This window comes from Budorcas taxicolor, chromosome 3 (assembly GCF_023091745.1).
Source record: "Budorcas taxicolor isolate Tak-1 chromosome 3, Takin1.1, whole genome shotgun sequence".
NCBI classification, from domain to species: Eukaryota; Metazoa; Chordata; class Mammalia; order Artiodactyla; family Bovidae; genus Budorcas; species Budorcas taxicolor.
This window is the reverse complement of record NC_068912.1, coordinates 83,880,963-83,907,685: the sequence shown is the minus strand read 5'-3', so window position 1 is coordinate 83,907,685 and position 26,723 is coordinate 83,880,963. Positions and strand designations below refer to the sequence as shown.

Genomic DNA, 26,723 nt, shown 5'->3' with positions numbered 1-26,723 from the left:
ACAAGCACACTTCAGCAAATATTTGGGGATGACTTACAGGGACCCACTGGCCACTCTCTGCTCTAGTGTTTGGCTCGTAAGGAAGGAAGGAAGAGAGTTGGCAGAGATGGTGGGTAAACTGCCATTACAGAACATTTCTCAGAGCTTTTATTCACCTTTCAGTGCTAAAGGAAAGGACCCTAATATCTCCTAGCATGATAGCAAAAGATCGGGTACAATGACGAAACAGAATGAGATAGCAGCAGTGACAAATGAAGAAATCACAGAGAAGAAACAAGAATAAAAACAATCTTACTTTCACACTGCTAAAATAGCTCATTGCCCGAGATCACTAGGTCCTGAGGTGCTTGGTCAAGAGCGTTTAATTTTCAGAAAATTAGCCCAAGGCCAGGAGTTCCTCATGCCTGGTTTAAGCCATTGCAGCCACAGACAGCTGACTTCATTGCCACTTCACATTTGTCTGTGTGTCTGTAGTGGAATGGAAATGAGCCCCAGGTGGTGTCTGAAGCAAGGCGTGTGGAACTCTGGGGACTCAGAGCAGATGACTAAGGGGAGGTGACAAGCTTCAGGATAAATAATCACAGAGAAAAGGAAATATGAGGGAAAGAGCCATGTCATGAGTGTATTGCCACCTTGTGTAGGGTTTTCTCCTCAGCAAATACACCATTAGAGATGGGCCTGGTATTTTAGATAAATGGACTATTGATATAGGAAGTATAAATCATAATTAGTACCATTTACCATATTTGAGTTTATATTGCCACAGTGAGAAATCATTAGCTCTAGTTTTGAAAGTGAACGGCTTGGAGTTTGGTGATTGCCCTTGACCTTTATAGCCAACAACACTAAGACACTCATTTTCTTACCTTCTGAGAGTAGAATAATGATTGCCTTCTTTATTTCACACCCATGCCTTCCCCACATCAGAAAGTATTCTAACTTAAACTGGTGAGATGGAAAAGACACTTGAAAGAGGTACAATCTTTCATGCTGCTGCTGCTAAGTCGCTTCAGTCGTGTCCGACTCTGCACGACCCCATAGACGGCAGCCCACCAGGCTCCCCTGTCCCTGGGATTCTCCAGGCAAGAACACTGGAGTGGGTTGCCATTTCATTCTCCAATGCGTGAAAGTGAAAAGTGAAAGTAAAGTCGCTCAGTCGTGCCTGACTCTTAGCGACCCCATGGACTGCAGCCTACCAGGCTCCTTCATCCATGGGATTTTCCAGGCAAGAGTACTGGAGTGGGTTGCCATTGCCTTCTCCAATCTTTCATGAATTAGTTCAGATAACATGTTATGAGCCCATCTTCAGAGGCCTGGTACTATTCTAGGGTCTAATGTTATAGAGAGAAAAGATATCCTCAAGTAGGGGGCAGTTAAGAAAATAGGAGTTTTAAAGACAATGTGTTGTGAACTGTGATAGAGATGTATACAGGGTGGTCTTATAGCCACCCTTGTTTACAGCTATATGGTTATATGGAGGTGATATAACTCTGATATCAGGAAGGGGTTCATGGAAGTGACACTGCTTTTGGTATTGAGGTGTGAATGGAAGTTAAGTTACATAAAAAGGAGGGATGAGAAGCCCTGCAGAAAAGTGAAACACAGAACACGTTCTGGGACCAGTTGGAAATTTGGAGTGCCAGAGCTTAGAACTGGAGACTTTGCATGTCTGTCTCTATTCCCAGGGAATCTGAAAGGGAAAGAGTGAGAACAAGATGACAAATGACTTCATATTTTACTCGAGGCTAGTCTTCCAGTTCTTGTCTCTTTGAGGATTTTCGTGATCTGACTCAAGGGGTGGGACTATCATGTCAAAGTGACATTTGACGGAGGTCTACCAGCCAGATGTGTCCACGTCATGCTTATATTACTGCTCTGTGTTTCTGTGCAGCTCCTGCCCATTCACACTCTGAGGCTTGGCATGGAAGTGGATTCCTTTGATGGGCACCATTATATCTCTTCGATTGCTCCAGGTGGTCCTCTTCATACACTGAACCTCCTACAGCCAGAGGATGAACTTCTTGAGGTAAAATTTTTTGAGGGGGGGAAAAAAAAGATACAGGGCAAGAATTTTTAAGTTGTAGGAAAATGTGTCCTCACCAGAAATCCACTGAGTTATATCACCAATGCCAATATAATGTGAGCTACTAGAAACTGAAAAGTACTCGTTGACTATTCATGGGGTTGCAAAGAGTCAGACATGACTGGGTGATTGAACAACAACAACAAATACTTAACAAAACTGTACTGTATACTTGAAAGTGGCTGAAATAGTAGATAAGTGTTCTTGCCACATACACACACACACAGTATGAAAACTATGTGAGGTGATAGATATATTAATTGGCCTCATTGTGGTAATGATTTCATAATATATTTATCAAGTCATTTACATTGTACGCCTTAAACTTGTACATGTTACATGTCAATTATATCTAGATAAAGCTAGAAAAAATAAAGATGAAGAAAAATGCTAACAACTTTATGTAGTGATAAGAGAAGAAGATGATATACTTTCAGTTCATTATCTCTATCCTTTGAGACTCCTGAGATGTTCTTTTTTTGAGAGTTTATTTTCATGATTAAGAAAGAACCTAATGTCCCACTTCAGTTTGACAGCATTTTTTTTTTTTCAAAATTCTTTTTTAAAGACTCTAATCCCTGATCCTTGTTTGAAACATGCACTTGTATTTCTTTGCAGGTTTTGATGATTATTTCTAGTAAGGATTAGAGCTGGATAACCTCCAGCTAATATTTTACTGACTGGCTTTCAAACGGTCTCTTTGGGACTCCCTCCCCCTAAGATGGCCCCCTCTGGTGGGCTTACTCAGGTTTCTGAGCCTCTCTTCAGTTGGAGCATTTCTAGAGCACTTATGCTTTGACCTGACTCCTTGAGAGATTATATTAGATTGGAAAGTTCTATCTTCGACACAGCAGACAAATCCAAGCAACAGCCCTTAATTTTATAGATGAGAAAACAGGGCATTGATTTCCCCAACTTTACCCACTAATAGAATTATGACTTTAGTCCATCTTTTGTAACTCCCATTTCACTGGTTTTTCAATTCATCACACTACTTCCAGAGTGTCTAAAAAAAAATGTGGGCAATAGTCAAACTTAGAGAAGGCTGTGTAGAAAAGGGTTCTTCCAAGTGTTAGATCCACGAGACATCCTAAGTTGGGTGTAATAGAATCAGCCTAGTTGCCTTGGCCAAGATGAGAATTTCCTGGGCCTGGAAGTGGAGACTTCTTTCTAAAATTATATGTGTTTAAAGTGAAGTGGCAAGGATAGCAAATCGGTTTCTTGTTGGATTTTTTCTGAAGTAGTGCTCAGTCACCTGGAGGAGTATGTTGAGAATTTCGAGTTGAATTTTAAGGTCGGAGAATAAAGTACTATGGCTATTGGCAAATTCGTTCATAAGCATAGGAGGCCAGGTGTTGGGATGCTGTTTTAAAGTGTAATAAATGGCTTATTTTTTATAAGTGTTCAAGAAATGATGTTGGGATGCTTAATGTGAATTAATGCCATAGACTTTATCATTTATGGGAACTTGGTGCTGAATCATGTCTTTCTCTTCTTATTTGCACAGTATATGGCCTAATTTTATGGTATTACACATGATAATCTACAGATTGGAGGCCATTTGGAAAATATTTCCATAATATGTAGTTATGAGATATTGAGAAATGGGATATATTTATTTGGGAGATATGGAAATATGAGTAAAAACCAGTTTAGTTTACATTTTGTAGTAAATATACATAACATAAAATGTATCATTTAAAGCATTTTTAGCTTACAACTCAGTTGCAGTAAGTATAATTCATTACTAGTACATGGTAGGTGATAAAGAAATGTTGGCTGGATCTGAGTAAAGAAAGAGTGGGTGATCCCAGCCATCAGCTGAGTCCTCCTGTGCCTTAGCTGAGATTGGAATTCCAAGGGCCTTCTGCCCTTGTAATAGAATGTGTTGTAACAAGGTAGCGTTACAGGTTGAATGAAGACTGGTTGAATAGTCAAGTATAGATTTCTGGTGAAGGAACTTGGAATAGGGGAAGAAGCACAGATTTGGAAGTCAAAAGAACTGCTTTTGGTTCTGAGTTTGCCGCTGCTGAACCATATGTCCTAGCATATCCCCCCCCCCCCCCACCCTTTTTTTTGAGAATCATTTCGTCATCAATAAATGCCTGCTTCACTCTCTGTGAGGATTTAGTGAAATATCATCCATGTAAAGATAATGCTTTATAGATTATCTCACTGTAAGATTCTGGCAACATCACCACCATGTAAAGTTATAAGCAACCTTTATGGGATAGAATTGAATGAAGTAGTGGGACAACACTAGTACAGTATTATATTCTCTGCAGATGAATACGTGTGGGTGTGTTTTCTAAACCCCAAATTCTGAATAACTGAGACTTGACAGTGCTTAAGAGGGTTTCAAGAGTCTAGAAAAATATTGTAAACTCTAAAATAAAAATTGGCTTCTTCTGAGCAACCAAATATAGAAATTAAAAAATCGCTTAAAGTTAGCCAAATAAACTCCTAAACTCTGTGTGTGTGTTTAATGTACTGCTTAGAGCCTAAAACCAGGAACACAAATATGCTCAGGGTTAGAACACTGTGCCAAGTCTCAGCCCAGAGCAGCTATTTACAGTGGCCATAAATCCCCTTAGATAGGAGTTGCTAATGGGAAATGTGACCAGTCCCTTTAGTGATAGAGAGTGGTGAAGAGGACCACCAGGCATTGCTATAATAATTGGAGACAATTCAAATGAATAAATAATGAGCTAAATAAATATTTAAGTGTACTCCAAGATAAAAACCTGAAAAGTGATTTTCTAATTTATTGAAGTAGCATAAAGCACAAACTAAAATACTTGTGCATGGGTAGGATTCCTGCTTTGGTTATATCCACTTGCCTTATTTTCAGTATGAATTACTCCCTATTTGGTTCATTTTAGAACTTTCTATGCTTGTGGTGCTGGTTGGCACCATGGATATGGTGTGAGCAGTGACATGGATCTCCCCGTTTTTGTTTGAAGATTGACTTGCAGTTCTTCCAGGAAAAAATCTTTCATCCGATAACTTTCTCTCCTCTGGACCCCTTCCTCAGTCATGAAGTCCTGGGAGACTTCTTAGGACTAGCTCCCTGAAGTACATGTGGGCCTCTTTACTATGTGGTGATTCCTTTGTAAATAATTAAGAGGCAGGGAGATTATGTCTGGTCTGATGCTAAGTGCTGGGTATGTTATAGGCGAGAGTAGTTCCAAGGGATGAATGACTGGGCTCAAACCACTGTTGATGGGATGCTTCTAACAAACCACTGTGCTCATATTCTCTGAGCAATGATAGATTTTGTGGAAAGATTCTCCCAGGAAAGTCAGCCCTGTCAGTTACCTGGACATTAGCACTGCGCCAGTCAGAAATTAAGACCAGACCAGAAATACCTTTAAAACTAATAATGCTGCTGAACTCTCCCAGGAAGGTAGGAGTCATATGTGAAAAGATTATTTGTTGCCTGGATTGTGTTCATACCTTAGCTTTTTGGGAGTGGCAGATGGATGAGAGAGCTCCTGGAGCTAAAGTCATATGTATGAAAAATTAGAATAAACTAATTTTTATTTTTTATTCTAATAAACTGACTAGAATAAACTAATGTTTCTAAATCATCTTTAGTGTAAAGAATTGTTACTATGCACTAAATATATGAAATTTGAATAATCTTTTGGTGATAAGCAATAATTATTAATAATGAACAGTTGATTATCGTTTTGTTCTTTTAAACATGTGGGACCCTGTGTATAATAATTTGGAAATCTGACACACTTCTTACACTTGATAGCTGTGTAAGGGCAAAGTGTGTAAGAATAAATCTGAGGCAAAGTTATGTGTATTTTTTTTCTATAGAGGTGATTTTTCTAGGATGATATTAAGAGTTTATGGAATGAGAAAGAAAATTGTGAGCTGATGCTAAATTTGACAGCTGAGTATCTTAGATTTTGTTACCTACACATTGTAAGTTGAACAGTTTGTAATAGCCTTAAAAATCAGTGTTAATATCTCTATCAATATGCCTACAAAATGAAAAAGCAAAAGGAAGCAGTCTTAAGGCTATAATTGGTGTTTAGCGTGTTTAAGGAGAGATGGGGAGTAAATGAGAGAATACTTTGGGATATAGCAAGGAGAAAGCAGGGAGGTGTGAAAAATTAGGCAAATCACATTCCCAGTAATAGTTGAACTCTGAGCACATTTTATACTTTATTCACCAAACTCCATAAAACCTTAACCTTCATTTTTATCAGTTTTAGAGATTTGTTTTTTTTTGTTGTTGTTACTACTAAAATGATTACACTTAGGCCCTTTTGTTTATAGGGAAAAGAAAGTGATATCCTGCTTTCATTTTGATAGATTGATGCAAGCAAGAAGTTTATTAAATAAATAAACTTATATAAATAAACTTTATAAATTTATTTTTTAATTTGGGTCCTCCTCAATTCTGACTTATCCCTTGTCTTTCTAGGTCAATGGCGTGCAGCTCTATGGGAAATCTCGCCGAGAAGCAGTCTCCTTTCTTAAAGAAGTGCCACCCCCCTTTACTTTGGTTTGTTGTCGACGGTTGTTTGATGATGAAGCCTCTGTAGATGAACCAAGGACCACTGAAGTCTCCCCTCCTGAAGTGAAGGTACTGAGTGGATACATGTACTGTGGTTCTCATAAGCAGGTCCTGTCATCAAAGATGCCCCGAGGATGTATTGAGATATGAAGGAGGTGGGAAAAACCTCCTACCTTTCTTACTTGACAACAGTATCTCTCAAAGACAACAATGTATAGCTTTTCAGATGGTTACTTTACATTCATGTCATTTTTTTTACTTGAAAGATTGGTGACATTAATGTGCATGCTCTTTGATTTTAGAAAACCCCTTTTTGGTAATTGCCTGAACTCGTTACTTTTAGCTCCCAGTTCTACTCAGTTTATCTTAATAAGTTTAAGATGTTGGTAAGTGTGGAATATCTAATGGACTTCCCTTTTTCAGAGCTTTAAAAACATGAAGATCTATGACCAATTTTGAAGTGAGTCTAAAAATTGCTGTAAAAGCCTTTTTAAGGTCAGAGAATAAAATAACACTTTCTGTGCCTCTGGAAGTCTTTTTTTAAAGAGCATTGTATTCGTGAAAACAGTTTTAAGCACAGGCTTTGCCATCTTATGTTATTCGTAGCTTTATCTTTTTATGTCACCTTTCCCCTTTCTGGACTCTTTTAGGTTGTGATTCATTAATACCAGTTTAGAGGCTCGGGGCTGGCCCTTTTACTCACCTACCATCTGATTTTCAAGATACGTAGACTCTAATGCTGCCTCTACCTCTTAATGATTTTGAATCCTTACGCAAATAGCTTGACTTTCTATTGATCTCCTTCTTCTGAAAACAAGGGTGCTTATTGTACATACCTCATCAATGGTGAGAGCAGGAATTGAAGTAATGTGTGCATTCTTAGCACAAGGTCTTGCATAGAGACAGTGCTCACTGAAAATCAGTGATGGCTGTTCTCAACTCCTCCCACCCACCTGTCTTTGTTTTGTGATTTCCTAAAATACAAGAGTTAGTACTGTCCTGTAATCACAGATACTTTAGTGTATGTAAAGTTTGTTTTTATGGCTCCTGTGGGCAGAGACCAAATCTTAAAATTATTTTGTATCTCTAGGTGTTTTTATTCTTTACGGAGCATATAAGAAATGTTTAATAAATCATTGATTGTTGATGATGATTTTTTTAAATGTTTATCTTGGCATTTGTATTTCAAGAAAGGGACTCAAGTACCACACTTTGTGATTTTTGCAGTCTTTACTAAAATTAAATGTGGGCAATAGCTTACCTCAAAAGGTTGATAAAAATGCCGTTAATCTAATCTTATGGTGTGTGTAAATCACCAACTCAGCTTGCTGACTGTGCTACCATCCGTCATGCTTTACCACAATGGGTAAACAACAGCTTTGAATTATGCTGAATGTCAACCTTGCTGGCCATTAGTTGATTGCTTTCTATTCTGTAAATACCATAGTTATGCAGAATTGATTGTATCAAAGTGATATATATATCAGGTTGGCATATAATATCTTATCTACTTTTGGTGCCTTGAAATTTATATAAACTTGGGTTTTAAAATTACATGTGGTTTCTTAAAATCTGGCTCTCTTTTCCATCTGTCTCTTTCTCATTTATCTCAATACACTCTTAGGTTCTTAAACCCTCTCTGGTTAGGCAGCTCAGCCAAAATTCTAATGCTCATTAATCAGTGAAGGTATTAAATGCCCCAGTAAAACATCAATCATATTGTATTAACCATTGTGACTTTACTTTTTATTGGAAAGTATAGTTTTCTTTTTAAATGTATCATTTCCTCACATCAGACTGATATAAACAGAAGTTTATTGATCCAAAATATTCCCCCTTATTTCAAGTTCTATAATTCAAGAACCAAGAAATTGTTCCCTTGTTTAGATTCAATCTACCATGTCCTTCAGGGACAGTTTGAGATCTGGTCCAGCCCTAATTTTAAAATGTTTTTGTATTAGCTATGGTGCCTTACTCTTCCATAATAGACGAGTGTCATGACCACCAGCTTTGATTCTGTTATATGGATTTTCTTAAACCGGTCACTCAAAATTATATTTGTAGGAATGATATCAGTTCAGTTCAGTTCAGTCACTCAGTCATGTCCGACTCTTTGCCACCCCATGAATTGCAGCACGCGAGGCCTCCCTGTCCATCACCAACTCCCGGAGTTCACCCAAACTCATGTCTGTTGAGTCGGTGATGCCATCCAGCCATCTCATCCTCTGTCGTCCCCTTCTCCATTTTATTTACTAAGATCATTCAAAGTTTTTAGAAGTAGACTTCTTAAAGTCTTACAGCTTTGTTTAGAAAGAGTGTCAAGGGAAGGCCACTCAAAGATAGATTATCGATTCATTATGTATTGAGCAAGCATTTATTGAGTGTCTGCTATGAGCCATGCAATATTTTGGGTTGAGGGGATGACCATGGTAAACTCTATGATAGCCCACATCAGTGTAGCCCAGAAGCCAGGCATTTTGTTAATTGCCAAGGCCACAAAGAAAAAGAAGATAATTCTTGAGCCTTAGTTAGAAGTTTAGACTATTTGGAAAAGATAAGTCACATGAAAGTAACGTATGTGTGTGTGCTCAGTTGCTCAGCCGTGTCCGACTCTTTGCGACCCCATGGACTGTAGCCCCAGCCAGACTCCTCTCTCCATGGGATTCCCCAGGCAAGAATACTGGAGTGGGTTGCCATTCCCTTCTCCAGGGTTTCCTCCTGACCCAGGGATTGAACCTGCATCTCCTGCATTGGCAGGCAGATTCTTTACCAAAGCACCACCTGGGAGGCATGAAAATAATACAATGCTATAAATAGTGTAAAAGCAGAAGATTGGAGCAGCTTATTCTGCATAGTCAACTCATTGATACTCTATCATTTAGCTTCCTAGAATTGTAAATGGCAGTGACTCTCCCTGAAAGGAGGAAGCTTGGAATAGCGGGGTATAGGAGTGTGAAGTCAGGGAAAGTAACAAGGATCTGTGTACTGTGGACAGCTGTGCACGCCTGCTTCCTCCAGGATCAGGGGTTCATTGTTTCAACTCTGATTTCCCCCTGTTTTTAGACTTACATGAGTCCCAAAGACTTGGATTTTTTTCAGCTTACTTTTCGAGTTAAATTTTTCTTGAAAACATCTAGGAGCCAAAAGAAGTGGCATCTCTGTGTCCTGTCTTAGCCTCTCTCTGTGTTGGTATCTTTCTCTCTCTCATTGTAATTATAAATTCAGGTGTTGCTACTGAAATGTCTTATAAGCTTTGACTTTGTGTGATGTTTTCATATTTTCTTAAATTGCATATTTTTCCTTTTATGCTTCTAATGGGATGACAAAGAACTCATTTTAGTATAAGAGGTCAGTGTTAATACTTTGAATGAAACAGATACTTTAACTTAAAAAAAGAAACTATATGAACAGTCTGGTTTTTTTCAGTGCTTTAATTTTCATGAAGATTTTATATTAAGTATATGTGCCCCAGTGCATGCTCCTTTTAAAAAGATTAAAAACAAAAACTATGCATGCCAAAAAGTATCCTCAGTTTGAGGAGAAGCAAAGAGATTGCAGATGTGTTCATTCTTTTCAGTATTGAAAGGAGAGTGTTTTGAAGCATTTATGTTTCTTGTTATTTCAGGCTGAATACAATGTAGATGTCAATACCGAAGAAGATGATGATGGGGAATTAGCACTGTGGTCTTCTGAAGTCAAGATTGTTGAACTAGTGAAAGATCATAAAGGCTTGGGATTCAGCATTTTGGATTACCAGGTATAAGAACCTCTATAGAATTTTTTGAAGCAATTAGTTGGTATTAAAGTTATATGAAGTAGTAATTGTTTTAAGCTCCCACTGACTTAGGCAAAACTGAGTTGTTTAATGTAAAATGCAACTGTCCAAAGGCAGGGTATTGTAATTTTTATTGTTACCTTGAAAGTTGATAAATCCCTTAGTTAATAAAATGCTAGATGATATAATAACTGGACAATAAGGGAAGCGATAGTTTTATACCCATGGATGCTTTTAGAGACTGGAACTTGATGAATTTTTTTATATGGAGGTTTTTTTTCCTCCAACTTTATTGAGATATATTTCACATACCATAAAATTCACCCATTTAAAGCATACAGTTCGGCTGTTTTTAGTATATTCAAGTTGTGCAACCTTCACCACAGTCTAATTTAAGAATATTTTCATCACCCCAGAAAAAAAACCTATACATATTAGCAGTCATTGCCAATTCTCACTCTCCTCTCCCTTCCTTTCACAGGAAGGTTTTTATAGTTTTGCTTACCTATTAATCTCAGTGAGCGTAACTAAGTAGAACTGTTCTTGGTGAAATTTATATTTATATTTAATATAGAACATATAATATTTATGTATTTGTATGCCTCCTAATTATAACTACAGTAAAGTTACTGATGCATTTGGGGTGGGGAGAACAATGTGAAAGGTCATAATAAGACATTTATATGTTATACCAATTTACCAGTTAAAGTATTTTTAGACCATCTGATTATCATGGGGAATTAAAACTGTTGGCAAGAAATCTCTTCACTTTTAAGATGCATATTTTAATACATTAGTGCTGCCTAAACACATTGTGGTTTAATAAAGCAAAATGTACTCTATCAAAGCACATAAAATGCCAAGTGATATAAAAATCAATTTTTTTTTTTAAATAAGGCAATAGGGAATAGATGGAAAGAAAAATACTTTGAGAATTATGTAAGAACATTAAATTCCATATTTTGGCAGTGTGATTTAAGATTACTGAAATAGATTATGTCTATTTTATTTTTGCTGGCATATTTCTGTGCCAGATAACCCTCTTCATTATTGGAAGTTCTCTTTGGAATATTATTGAATTGTGAGTGTTGATTCCAAATAATGCATATTTTGAGAAATCTTTATCAAGAAATATTAATACTGTAAGATTCTGGAAGTTTATATGTTGGTTAATATTAGGGTATATAAAATAAATGGCTGATACTTTTTCCTCTTCAGTGTTGCCTAGTACAGATGGTAGGTGATTGATAAATATTTGCATAATGATCAAGTAACATTTAGGTTAGATGAAATTAACTGGGACTGAATGAACACATTCAGTTGTCTTTATTGTTGTTGTTAACATGTTGATAGTTGTGATTTAGTTTAGAAAACGCCTTTCAGATGTGGTCTTAGATATTCAGCTGTATTTCCACTATTATTGGAATCTATATGTTTTTGCATTCTTATAATGATTGCTCTTATCCATTTAAAAATGTTATCTGCAAGTTTTATATTTAGAATATTGCACGTTAGAGAAATGCTTCAGAAATTAAAGAAAACTCAAAAACGTCAGTAGAAGATGGAAAGAAAAACTTGATAGTCTTTAACAGTTTAATCCCTAGCTAAGAGAAAAATTCTTTTAATCAGTTCTGAGCTTTACACACACACGCATATAGTATAGTATATATATGTGTGTGTATTATATATGTATATGAGTCAGTGCTTAACACCTTTCATTGTATTCATTTAGGTATGTGTTGTAACAACCTTTTTTTTTTTTTTTTAATTTGCAAAATTCTAGGTACCCCCGCATCCCATCTTCCTCACAATCACCATTATACATATAGATGTTTATTTCTGCACTGATTATATAAAGTAATTTTACAGCAAAAGAAATGTTAGATATTCTTGCTTTGTGCTTATGGGAGAACTGATTGAATAAAAATTTCATTTTCTAAATGCTACTGTGATTCACATTAAAGGGCTCAGCATATTTATTTCTACAGCTAAACCTTGGAAGAAAAAGCATTGTCTTAAGTTGAATGTTTTTCTTAAGTCAGTCTTAAATATGCTTATAGTTGTACACAGTACGGTTTCACCATTTGTCAGCTGTATGTAGAACTTTGACATTTAGATGGCATATAAACACAATTTAAAATTTGGTTTTGAGCAAGTTAATTAATCAGATGTACCATCCCTTGTTGATAATTAGGTAATAAATTCTAAAGTTCAAAAATATTTTTTGCAGGGCCAGGTGAAAGTTTAGCAAAAGCCATGAGAGGCCACGTTCCTGGCTATTATTGAATCTGACGCTTCATGTATGAATTGATTAGGCAAGCTGAATAGGGCTGATGCTGATCTTCACCCCCAACTCCAGGCTTAGCATATTTCAAATAAGAAGTGCTATAGGAATATCTTAACCACAGAGAGAATACTTTAGTAGAGCAGGAGAGCTTCCAGGTTGTAAAGGACCTGCATTAGCAGTATTGAAGAGATTGAAAAGTTAGTTTGGAATTTTAAGTTAACCATGTTTCTCACTAATGAGTTTTTCTCTAGAAAAATAAGAACTTCCTCAAAAGCCTGACAAAATTAGATACAATATCTAATTTGTAGGTGTTTTTACAATATCTTTATGTATAAAATGAGGATAATATTTGGCTCAAACAATTGTTTTGGACTAAGTAAATTAATATGTGAAGAAGTGGGAAATGTTATATTTATTTTGGAAATGTCAGTGTTACTAGTAATCATCTAATTTAGAAGACAAGTACAAAAAGTCTTGATACTGTCCTCATACTATAGTGTAACAGGGAACCATACTACAGTATTTTTGTATGCTATCAATTTTAACAGTCTAGTTAGATTCGAGAAGCTGATGAGTAGATACCTTTGTAAGGACTTCCCTGGTGGCTCAGACGGGAAAGCGTCTGCCTACCATTCGGGAGACCTGGGTTCAATCCCTGGGTCAGGAAGATCTCCTGGAGAAGGAAATGGCAACCCACTCCTGTATTCTTGCCTGGAAAATCCCACGGACAGAGGAGCCTGGTGGGCTACAGTCCATGGGGTTGAAAAGAGTCGGACACGACTGAGCGACTTCACTTTCACTTTACCTTTGTTTTGGACTGTAGCCTATCAGGCTCCTCCGTCCATGGGATTTTCCAGGCAAGACTGCTGGAGTGGATTGCCATTTCCTTCTCCAAACCTTTGTTTAGTGAAGTTTAAATTTAAGCGTGAAATTATGTTCTGAAATGCAGCCAATGCTTGATGACCCATATGTGAATTACCCAATTGTGGTTATAGCCCAGAAATTTACTTTTTACCTAAATTGAGCCAAACCTTAGGAAGAGATAAGTGAGCAGACAAAGGATCTTGAATTGGCCTTGGAATGATGGGGTGACAATCTGGACAGGGAATTCAGTGAGTCACCAGTGATAGAAGTTGTGTAGCTGAGCAGAGAAAAGAAGCAGGTCTCTGTACTTCAATGAAAGAGCTGAATCTGATACACAGTTCTACAGCTGAGTCATATGGCCAAAGAGGAAAGTATGGCAATTCATTTTCATGAAAAGTATTTTAAATAGACTGGGGCGAAGGAAGAGGAGAAAGCAACACAGAAGACTTCGTAAATGTAACTCAGGTTGTAAGTCTCCTCATTAAATTCAGGGTAAAGTGATTGTAGCTTTTTTGGCTGTGATTTGAACGGAAGTAGGACATTTGTTAGTCTCGTGTGTCTAGATATTGCTTCATGTCATGGTTACTTAAATTCTGGCCCGGTGTGTGTACCATATTGAAGGAGTCCTTTGTCACATAACATCATGCCTTATAGGGTTGTGTTATAGAAAACAATGATGTGCACTGTTTGTCAAGGACATGAATGTTATGGCTCAACTGTGTACTGTTTCTAAGCAATATAGAATTCTTCAGAAATTTGGTTGTAAGTTTTTAGAGTATATATATATATATATATATTTTTTTTTTGCCAAAGATAAGTAGATTACATACTGTGCCCTACTTATCTTTGTCTTGATTCCCCGTTACTGATATGTATTATCTTTATTCTTGGAAATATAACTAATGCTAATATTGATATTGGGCTTCCCTCATAGCTCAGTTGGTAAAGAATCTGCCTGCAATGCAGGAGACCCTGGTTGGATTCCTGGGTCGGGAAGATACCCTGGAGAAGGGATAGGCTACCCACTCCAGTATTCTTGGGCTTCCCTTGTGGCTCAACTGGTAAAGAATCTGCCTGCAATGTGGGAGACCTGGGTATGATCCCTAGGTTGGGAAGATCCCTGGAGAAAGGAAAGGCTACCCACTCCAGTGTTCAGGCCAGGAGAATTCCATGGACTGTATAGTCCATGGGGTCGCAAAGAGTTGGACACGACTGAGTGACTTTCACTTTTATATTACTATTAATCCTAATATTAATCCAGATAATGAATACAAATTCAATAATAGCTAACATATAGTGAGTGTTTTCTGTTCACTAGTCTCTGTTCTAATTGCTTAATGTATTCCTAATGAGAACTATATGTTATCCTCATTTCAGAAATGAGGAACCTAAGGAACAGAGAGGTTAAGTTAGTTGTCGAAATTCACACAGCTACTATATGGCAAAACTAGAGTTTGAACTGCCAGAATCTGTGCTTTTAACCACCACACATACTGCTTCTTTACTTATCAGTGGTATTTCCATGCTCATTTTATTATAGAGAATTCCTGTAATAAATTTATTGCAGCAAATCTTCCTGTTTTTTCAGCTTGCTAAACAGTTTTGTATCTTAAAGACAAGCTGCTAGATAGTATTCTTGTTTTCAATGGTTATATGAAAGTTTACTAAGTATTAAAAATTAATAGAGTGTGCTTATATGCACTGTGTAAAAGCTAGTGTTTATTGCTTCAAATGAAAATGATTACAAATTTAAGAATCCTAAATTAGTGCAAGTAATTTGTTGTGGAATAATGTTCAATAATGAAGCAATTATTAGGTAGTCTGAGAGCCTGTAATTTTTAATTTCTACCAAAAAGCTTGAGATAAATTTGGAAGTGTGTGGATTTTACCTTCAGTTGACCTTATAAATTAAACATTGCAAGTGGATATTTTCTGGTGTTTTGATTTATCTTGAACTTTAAATAACCTCTAATGATTATAATTCACTGGAAATGTTTGACATTAGCCAATTTTTGAACATTAGCCATGATATTGCCATTCTTGATACTTTTGAATTTCAGTGATTTAGCAGGTAAAATTTATTAACCAATAATTCTCGTCCCTCCTACATCTCATTCCTCAGTTCTCTCACTTCCTGATATGGAAACCAAATTCAATTTTTGCCAAAGCAGATATTTTTGAAGGGCTTTGGGTTTATCTCAGATACTGAGAGAAAGAAAAATAGAAAGCATGATAGCACAGCCATTGAGAGGTAATTCATATGTAAATTCATACATAAATACTGTTAGTAACACTTGAAGAACTTGTTTGAAAGACCAAAGATTGCTGATTTTTTTAAAAAAATTGTAAAAATATAACTCCCTATAAAAATTAACAGTGATTATTTTTTCTTAGAAGAAATGGGTTATAAAACTTAAATAGTATAAATATGAATATAAAACATTGTGGTACTGCTGAGTCTTGGATATATTATTCCTTAGTATATGTGAGAAAAACCTAGTGTGCAGTTTTTACCTGACTTTCTCTATTAGATGGAATTCTTAAAAATTTTTTGAAAATTATTGGAAGGGAGTCTATACATTTCATGTATATTTTTTTTTTTCTTATGTGTGCAACATAATAACATTTGGTACATATTAAAAGTGTTTTAAAAATAAGTACTATATACATAGTGTATAAAAATTCAAAGGTACGGTAATGCTATCCTGTGATGGGTACTTCTGACCATATCCTATGATATGTATCCATCCTGTGATATGTATCCACAAGTATCCTGTGATGGATACTTCTGACCATAATCCCTCAATTTTTATGTCCCAGATAAAAACTCCTGATTTTCTTGTCTGTCCTTCCAGAGATATTTTATACAGGTACAATTATATAGTGGTAGTTTTCTGATAGTTTAATATTTTTAATTTTTTTAAATGCATAAATAGAATATGTCATACAATCTTGCAATACATTGCTTTCCCCCCTTCCATTATATGTTCTTGAATTTTGGTATTTATGTGCTAAGTCGCTTCAGTTGCGTCTCACTCTTTGTGACCCTATGGACTATAGTCCACCTTTCTCCTCTGTCCATGGGATTCTCTAGGCAAGAATACTGGAATGGGTTCCCATTCCCTCCTCCAGGGGATCTTCCTGACCCAGGGATCAAACACTTGTCTCTTGAGTCTCTTGCATTGGCAGGTAGGTTCTTTACTGCTAATACCACCTGGTAAGCCCCTAGGGCTACCTTATATTTTTAAATGCCTGCATACTATATTATTGCTGTTGTGTAATAAGTTATTTAACCAAGCTCCTGTACTCAGTTGAGGGGTATTTCAAATGAGACTGTAGTGGATATCCTTATCATACTCTTTTATAAAAAATATGCAAGTAAATCTTGTGACAAACTCCTAGAAGAGGAATTGCTCATCAAAAGAGCATTCATCTCTTAAATTTTGGTACATTTTTACCAAACTGCTTGAGCATAAATGTTTGTGAGACCCATGTACTTAGACCACTTAAAATTGATATCTTCTGTAATTTCTTTGTTTAAATAATTTTCTGAAAGATAAAGTGTAAGTAGGTGCATAATTCATGGGTTTGCTAATGGTTTTCCACAATATAGACAGATTAAGTAATAGCAATATATAACTATCAACTTTGTTTTAACTGTATATTGTCAGTAATTATTTTATTGACCTTTATAGCTAAGAGATGGAGAAAGGAATGGCAACCCACTCCAGTATTCTTGCCTGGAGAATTCCAGGGACAGAGGAGCCTGGCAGACTACAGTACATGGGGTTGCAAAGAATCAGACACGACTGAGCGACTAACACTTTCACTTACTTTCACGTGTAGCTAAGAGAAGACATAAACTATTTATATTCAGACTATGATATTAGTGCACCAAAATCTGTTTCTACTTTTCCCACCACTTTTAATCTTGTTATCAGAAGCTGGACTTTTAAAATGGAAGAAATTAAGGCTTAATATTTGCAACAAGAGTTGAGATTTTTGAGGGGCTTCCCGGTAGCTCAGCGGGTGAGATTTTGGGTGAATGCTGCTATCATTACATAGTCTTTAGTAACTTGTAGAAGCCCAGTATCTTTATGTTCATGCCAATAGATTAGTTTATAGAATCTGGGGTATAGAATTTGATAGATAGATATTGATATAATTTAAACATGTAGTAGTACCTATATTAGTAACATTAAAAAGTCAGGTTCAAACCTGTACTGTTTCCAGAATCTAAAATATTCAGGATGGAAATGTATTGTAAGTTGTTATACAGTTCCATTTTAATGCTCAAGGAATCTTATAATGTGGCCGCCAGGATCTGTTTTTTTTTTTTTTTCTTTTTCTTTCTGTTTTTATCTTTCTTTTTTTTTTTTTTTAAAGGAACTCTGGGTCTTATTCATCCATGTAGGATTAAGATATTGGTACTAGGTAAAATGCAGTCAGTCTGCTCCTAATGGTAGTATCCGTGTTCTTGGAAATATCAATATATCCCATAGCCTACTGTTGAACAAACCATGCAGCTACATTTAAAGGTCACTTTTGCTCAGTGGAACTTAGGACTGATAAAGACCCAATCTTTGCTCATCCCTGATCCCTATCCACATTTATTTTTATTAACATCAAAGTACTGTAATCTCCAGTGCCAACTGGGCTGAAGATTTCTTTTCACAGAGGATTTGCTTCCTTCCCCTCTATGGGAAAGTTCCATATCCTTTAAATCATTTTAAGCTGCTTCATTTGAAAAATAATTCTTCATAGTGTGTTCATGGAGTGGATTGATTGTGGCTACTGGGGAAATTCTCTCATGGCTTAAAGATTGCTTTTCAAGCCTGCAAAGTGGGTGAATAAAGGGAGGCCACTCCTGGTGTGTGGAGTTTGTAGTGTGCTCAGGATGATGACTGACTCGCAAACACCACAGTGCAGCAAGACTAAAGGCATCAGGAGACCAGAAGCCACTTAATCAGAGATCAAAGAGGCTGTGTGTATATCAGCTTGAAACCCAGATAGTACAGATCAAAAGCTTGCCTTAGCAAGGCAGCTGCAGGGGGATGAGGTTAGCAGGAGGCCTTAAAGATCTTAAGTCAGGCCTGATGTTGAACTTTGCGGGAATTTCATGGCTCCTCTGGAATATGAATTTGGCAAAAAAATCCCATTGTGTCTAACGGGGGAGAGAGAGAATAGAGGGCAGGCAGCAAATGCTTCTCAGCTGGATGGTGCTTTCTCATAGGGTCGCTCTCCTTTTCATAAATGTTTCTTAAGGACTGTTTCTGCATTAATAGAAGGCATTGCTGAGGAGGAGGAGATTCTGAAAATGATACGTTTGTTATATTACCTTTAGTGAGTATTCTAGAAATGACAGAATGATAAATATTAGTGTTTATGAAACGACCGTGGAAAGCTAAAATATAGACATAAAGGTGCTCAGGTTTACTGCAATACCTGGTAAATATTTCTTTTCTGTGAAATGCTCAAGATATTCCAGGAAGTCAGTTACTGTCAATCTGGCTTTGCATCTCTGTGTCCCATGTAACTAAAAACAGAATAACTTTTTTTTTCCTAAAGCGGAGTTTGTCTAAAGAGAAAACTCAGCCTTTAGAGGTGTTTCATCACCAGTCTACCTCTACGTGTGGGTGTGTTTGGAAAGTTCCGCTGGATTCTGATGTCAGTGTTGAGAACTATGCTAGTAGATGAAAGTCATAGCCCTTCCTAGAGTATGACAGAAGGATGGAATCAGATCCACCAACAGGTATTACGAACCTGTTTTCCTAAGGCATGGTGGTTTCTACTGCGCTGCCCTGTTTGCAGGTGTCATCTGCAGCTGGGCAGTGATCCAGAGAAGCCATGCTTTCCTAGTGAGGGCTGGACAGTGGTGTTGCCTCGTTCTGGTACCAAAAGCCTAATTTGTTAATGAGGCATGAAAGGAGATCGTCCGCCTGATCTTGACATATCTCTTTCTAGGGCTCAAGTTTCACTTACGGCAGTTCCCACTGTGTTTTACTTTAATTAGGTATTATGTTCACCAGTATGCCACTGTGAACATAGCATCAGAAAGGACCGGGATTTGCCTTCTGGCTATGACTCCCTCCTAGGACTTCGGACAAGCCTGTTAATCTTTTTTATATAATAATCTCTAAAATAGAAATAATATTTGCCTTTTAAAGCTGTAAAAACTAAATAAAAGATGTATATAAATGCCTACGCTTTTCTGGATATAAAATTATGTGTTCCTAGTTACTGAAAAATGATGACGATGATTCATAAAAATAAAGTCTAAGCATAGACTTGCTATACTTATTATTCATTATCTCCTTCCAAAAATTATTATTCATTTATGAACTGGTATGGGGATATAAAGATGAAAGGACCCACTTCCTTTCAAGATCTTATTTAACAAAAGTCTATGGGGCATCTCCTATGCTAGGCATTGTTCCAGACGCTGGGAATATAGAAATATACAAAATAGGTAAGAGACCCTGTGTCCTTACAGAGTTTAAATTCAACTAGGAGTAAAGAGACAGTGGATAAATAATTGTATGTTAAAATAGAATGAAAGAAACAAACTTTGGGACAATTCCCTATAACACATTATGATTTTACCAGTGGTAAGAGGCTTTGTAATAATTGTTTCTTAGGATCCAGAGAGGCCTCATGGGGAACTGAGGAACACTTTGTACACAAACAGGTAGTAGGCACAGGAATGTCCTAGAATTGATAACTCAGCCTTGATTTCATGTCTTTATTTTCTTTAGTAACTGTGAGCTGTTTAATATCTATCTAAACTTTCATGTTTTATTCCTTTTAATGAAAAAAATCCTTTGAGAAATTTTCTAGTATTTATAAGATACGGCTACCATTTCACATGATGATAATAATAGCCAGTAATTATGTACTGCTTACACATACTGGTTAATTATCCCTGTAGCTCAGATTGTAAAGAATCTGCCTGCAATGCCGGAGACCTGGGTTCAATCCCTGGGTCAGGAAGATCCTCTGGAGAAGGGACTGGCAATCCACTCCAGTATTCTTGCCTGGAGAATCCCACGGATAGAGGAGCCTGACAGGCTACAGTTTGTGGGGTCGCAAAGAGTCGGACATGACTAAGCGACTAAGCCACCCACCCACCCATAGCACCTTGAGGCACATCCTACAGTCATCCTCACTTTATAGATGAGGACCTTGATGACAGGAGGCTAAGGAATTTGCTCAGGATCATCCAGTTAGTAAGCAGGGGAGCTGGGCTCCCAAGTCTGTGGTCCAGCAGCATGAAAGTATGGCTTTCAGACCGGAAGCAACACTGATTCTTCATAATTGTGGCTTCAGTGAAAGATGATAAAAATTTCTAATTCTCTTTCCAGAGAGAAACATTTAGTACGGTCCCAGAAGGTTGACTTCACATTTCCCTGAATCCTGCGGTCTCTCGCTCTTCCTCCTCTTATCTAGCCGAAGCTCTTCAAAGACCCAATGGCCATTTCACTACCAGAGAGTAGAAACTGTACATGTTTTACCTTGTGTTTCCTAGTAGGACTCCTTACCATTTCTCTGGTGTGGTTTCAAAGTTGGCAAAGTTTTGCTCTTCATATCCCAGAGTGCTGGTTGCCCTTTCAAGGACTGAAAAAAAAAAAAAAAAATTACAGAATCTTTCCTAAAGAATGGAAAGCGTCCTGTGTCCTTTGATGGTGGTTGTCAGAGAAGCTCACAGGGTAGAAAGGCTCCTGTCTTTCAGTATCTGCTTTAAGAGGGAGTGAGGACTAAGGAGCCCATGCTGCCTTGAGCCTCCCTTCAGGTACAGAGGTCTGTGTATCTGGAGAGTAGGAGGTCAACACTTCACTGTCATGTATTAACATGTAAGTGTATTATCAGGGATGGTTTAGCAAGAACCTCCCTTCAGGTGCAGAGGCCTGCATATCTGGAGACTGTGAGGTCAACACTTCGTTGTCATGTATTAAAATGTAAGGGTAATTAATACTAGGGATGACTTAGCAATTGATAGCACTGTTGGTCTAAAGCACACATGCTCAGTTGAATTTAGAAGGCAGTAGATAAGACAGTAATTGTTAACTCCTCAAACACATATGTCCAATCAACTTCTTTTCCATCATCTTCCTGGTAAACAATAATAAAAGGAGTTATAGCAAGAATAAGAGTAAAAGCACTTATGAAGTGATTACTGTGGGCTTTCCAAGTACTTAATCATGCCTTATCTCATTTAATGCCTTAAATAACTCTACAAAATCTGTATTATTGCCATTTCCACTTACAATGAGAAACTCAAGTCTCAGAGATTAAACAGCTTGAACAGTATCATTCAGCTGGTATCTGTAACTGTTTAGCTTAAGCTGAGAGTAATTTGTTTGGAAAATTAAAATAAATTTCAAAACTAATTCTTTAAAAAAGCTTTCAGAAGTTTTCTGTGTCTATACTTTTCCGTTATCATAATAACTTTCAACTAATATAGTTTTTCTCTAGAAGATAATGGGATATCAGTTTCAGTTTAGTTCAGTTCAGTTGCTCAGTCACGTCTGACTCTTTGTGACCCCATGGACTGTAGCAGGCCAGGCTTCCCTGTCCATCACCACTCCAGAAGCCTGCTCAAACTCATGTGCATCGAGGGATGTATCTTATTTATAAATTCATTTTCTTCTAAAATTTTTTTCCTTCTAAAAATTCATTTTCTTCTAAAAATTTTCTTAAAAAAAATTTAGATATTTTAGATAATATACATAACATATAATACACATAACATAAAATTTACCACCTTAATTTTTAAGTGTACAGTTCAGTTGTGTTAGGTATATACACATTTCAACTGTTACTTCAAAAATATTTTAATATGTTTATTAATTTATTTTGGCTGGGCTGGGTGTTCATTTCCGTGTGGACTTTTTTCCTCGTGTGCTGAGCAGAGGCTGTTCTCAGTTTCAGTGCATGGGTTCTCACTGTGGTGATTTCTCTTGTTTCAGAGCAGGGGCTCGAGGGTGCCTGGGGCTTAGTAGCTGTGGCACGTGGCCTCAGTAGCAGTGGCTCCCCAGCTTTAGAGCACAGGCTCAGTAGCTGTGGCACATGGCCTTAGTTGCTCTGCGGCATGGGAGATCTTCCCAGACCAGGGATCAAATCTGTGTCTCTTGCGCTGGTGGGCAGATGTAATGTAGTTAAAATAGAGGGTGGGACTTTGTCCCTGAGTACTGCCATCAGCCTGGCGGAATCCTAGCCATTTCGGCCAAGTGACGGTGGGGCTTTGAGATAAAGGACAGCTGTGTGGTTTATTTTGTTTTGTTTTCCTTACAAATAGTAAAATTCCTGGGCCAGAAGTGAATAGTAAATATGTAAACAATTACAGCATGATATAAAATTTTCAAAAGATGAGATATCCAGAGACAATATTTAGTATTCAAGGAGAATATCAACTAGGAGGTTAAGAAGGGGAAAAGGTAAAGTCACAGGACTCTGCTTGAATCAATCAAATTGTTATGATGTTTAAAATAGATTTTTAAAATGTGAAACTATACAGAATAAAATGCTGTGCAAGCCTATGTATTTTTTCCTCTACTTTAGATTATATGTTGATCTTTTAGCAAGTTTCTCTGTCCACTTCTCTTCTATTGCGCTTTTAATTGCCTTGTGTCCTGTACTTACTATGCTGCTCAGGGACGGTTTCATTCTACGTATGATGCGTGGAAAAATCCATTCTTAATGCCTAAGAGTATTTAGGAGGTAATAAGACACAAGGAGCCAGGAACCATATCAGTTTAATTTATCTCGAGTGCACTGAAAGTATTTTGTGGGCACTTATATTTTGAATGTGATGGTATTGTGGTAATTGGTATGATTAGTGTACAACTTGGCTATATTATAAAATAGTAAAAAATGGGGTTAGATTCTGATAAGATAGCATAGTCATTATTCATTAGAATCATTTAGTTATTGCCTTGCATTCACTATAAATCCATTTCTTTCTCTTTCCTAAAAGTAAATGCTTAGCTTATTCGTCAAGTCAGAAGATGCTCTTTTAGTGTAATTAATTCCCTCCTGTCATCTTAAACCAGAACTGATTTTAATTCAACTAATAGTCTCTAACATGTCTTTCGTTGCTATCAAGAAATGGCCAAAAAAAGTTGTTTTAATATTCATCTTATAAAAAAGAGCACATGTAAATATTTTGTTGCGTCTTTTGTTTTGATGGTGGAGTGCTCAAGGAAGTTAGAGATTGTGTAGTTAAGCAGCATTTTTATGAGTCCTTTAAAGACATTAGTAACTACATTTATTCCATGTTTGTGACCAAAGTGTAGTCTTTTTCATTGCTGATGCGGTGTTTTGAATTAACTTCTGTCATTCCCTACTTTTTATAGTGGTTTTGTGACTGTTTTGGTAAAAATTAGTAACAAATTTGACTCAAGCTATTCTGTCAAATTTAGTTATAGGGTTTGGGAGTTGGGGAAATGGATCACAACTGTCATGTATCCAACTTTCTCATTTTACAATTAAGGAAACTGACACAAAAATCAAGAACTTGTGAAATTGTACACAGTCAGGCTGGGGGCTCAAAACTTGTTGCTTGACTTCTAATACACACCCATTCTACCACTAGTGGATTGAATGGCTGTTTTCACTCCCTTCTCTTTATCTACATTTTCTTTTTAGAAGAATGTTTGGATTCCTGTTTCCTGACTGACATCGGTCACTGGAAATTTTAATTCATGCCAGTTGTGCATCAGAGCTCCTACAGATCACTATTTTTTCATTAAGATCTACACATCTCTGTGTGTCTGTGCGTGTGTAAAGGAACCTTTGCTTTGCCCTTCTTTTCACTCAATTCCTTCTTCTGCCTACCTCTACTATGAAATAGCTGGCTGTCTTGTTTTTAATCTTAATGGTTTCTTTCTATGTTCTCCATTTCAGTAACTTCCTTGAGATTGAGCTGTTAACTCCTTATATTTTAACTTACTACCCTTTGGTTCAAAAAATTATTACCACATTTAAGAATATAGTTTCAAACCTAGAACAAATTCATAGAGACAGAAAAAAGAATAGTGGTTACTAGGAACTGGGTATTGAGTGGCCAGCGGTGGTGGGGAGTGGGGGAATAGAAACTCTTTTAATGGGCATGGCGTTTCAGTTTGGGAAGATAAAAGCGTTCTGGGGTTGGATAGTGGTGACAGTAGTTACAGCCATGTGGATGTGCTTGCCACTGAGCTGTACAGTTAAAAATGGTTAAAATGGTAAATTTTCTGTTATGTATTTTATTTACAGTGTTTATTTATTTTTGGATGTGCTGGGTCTTCGTGGCTGCGGGGGCTATTCCCTGCTGTGGTGCACAGCCTTCTCTCTACAGCGGCTCTCTTGTTGCAGAGCGCAGGCTCTAGGCATGCGGGCCTCAGTAGTTGCTGCATGTGGGTGGGTAGCTGTTGCTCCCAGGCTCTAGAGCACAGGCTCAACAGCTGTGGCACATGGGCTTAGTTTCTCTGCAGCGTGTGGGATCTTCCTAGACCAGGGATCAAACCCATGTCCCCTGCGTTGGCAGGCAGATTCTTTACTATTGAGCCACCAGGGAAGCCCTATGTTGTATATTTCAACGCAATAAAAGGTAGTAAGTCAAAAAAGAAATGAGTATACCCTTCAAGAAACAAATATTGGTCTCCTTGCTACTTTCATAGTTTTCTCTCAGTTGACCATTATTTAGTTGGAGCAATTCTCTTATCAAATAGTCTGTGCTAGCTGCCTTGTGTTATCCAGAAATTAATGTATGTAGAGACTTCCAAATAATCCTTGAAAACACAATTCCTCACCCTAATGTGAATAACTATTTATGGGGTAAAATTCAGTAGCCTGATTCTGTAATAATGTCACCACAATATTGAATTCATTGGTTGGGAGCTCTGGTTCGTAGAGCACTTTGTGTCTCACAGTTGTCTGAAGTTGTTTTCCTGGTCATTCTTTGGAATCACTTTGTTTTGGTGAAGGACTCCTGTAAAAGAGGAGAACAGGTGATTTGGTGTGGTGAACTATCAGCACAGAGCTTTAGTGATGTTGAATTAAGGGACCATGTTTTCCTCTCATGAGTTTAGTATAGGCCAGATTTATATTTTATTTTACCTAGTTGACAATAAGTGTGAACGTTATCTCAGGTAAATAATTTATACCCAACTTTTTACCCGAAATAAACTATGGCCTATGTCTTTGCCATCCTATTGTGGTCTCTACATTCTTATTCCATTATTTAATGTTTTAAAAAATCTGATCCATCACCCAGGGTGGATTTTTCAAACAAGAAGAACAACCCCAGATTTAGCCTTTGTTTTGCATTCGTGTAGTTAAGTCACTGTTACACCTTGATTTTTGTTTTCCTTCATTGGAGTAGTATCGCAAACATATAAAAGATGAGTGTCAGAAGTGTCCTTGGTTTATATCTCTTATTCCTGTTTTTCTTATTCTGTTATTCACTGTGAGCACTTTTCTTCCCGCTTGTTTCCTCTCTTTTTTATGCAACATTTCCAGCTCCATGCCTTTCCACTGAGTTTGCCTTGGTTGCTTGCTTGTGTCTGTTGTTTTAGTTTTGGAGCAGCTTTAAGGATAGAGCTCCCTACATCTTCTGCTTGATACCCTTGTCTCTGAGAGAGCCCAATCCCAACTGAACCACCCGTGTACAGTGCTGTCGTTTATGTGAACTCCAGTCTCTTTGATCTAGAGGAATGTATGCAAATATTCATATAATACATTTTTATAGACACTTCAAAACTTTGAATTCCATCCATTCGGTCATAATGGTTGTCACATGTTTGTATGTATTCACCTGTAAATGTTTTTAGCTCACTAAAGGAATGGATTCTTGAGAACCTAAGTGTAAATTAATATTGGTAAGGTACTTCTTTGGTGGTCCACTGGTTAAGAATCTGCCTTGCAACACAAGGGACACAGGTTGGGGCGCTAACGTCTCACATGCTGCCAGCAGCTAAGCTTGCCTGCTGCAACCACTGATGCCTGTGTGCTTTGGAGCCTGCATGCCACAACTTGAGAGACCGGGCACCACAACTAGAGCGCACGTGGGCCACAGTGACGATCCCACGTGCTGCAGCCAAGACTCGACAGAGTCAAAGAAAATAAATAAAAAATGAAATCAGCAAGCGCATGTTTTACCTGTCTATGTAGGCCGCTGTACATTCTGTGCGCTCTAACTTTC

General features: G+C 37.3%; 1 protein-coding gene across 1 annotated transcript in view; it reads left to right on the top strand.

Moving 5' to 3' along the window:
- The window catches only part of PATJ (PATJ crumbs cell polarity complex component), a 371,645-nt gene that overhangs the window by 63,103 nt on the left and 281,819 nt on the right, over positions 1-26,723 (top strand). The window contains exons 14-16 of the mRNA XM_052636620.1: positions 1,892-2,026; positions 6,525-6,686; positions 10,243-10,374. Of these exons, the coding sequence (XP_052492580.1) occupies positions 1,892-2,026; positions 6,525-6,686; positions 10,243-10,374 (429 nt within the window). The remainder of the gene's footprint in view (positions 1-1,891; positions 2,027-6,524; positions 6,687-10,242; positions 10,375-26,723) is intronic.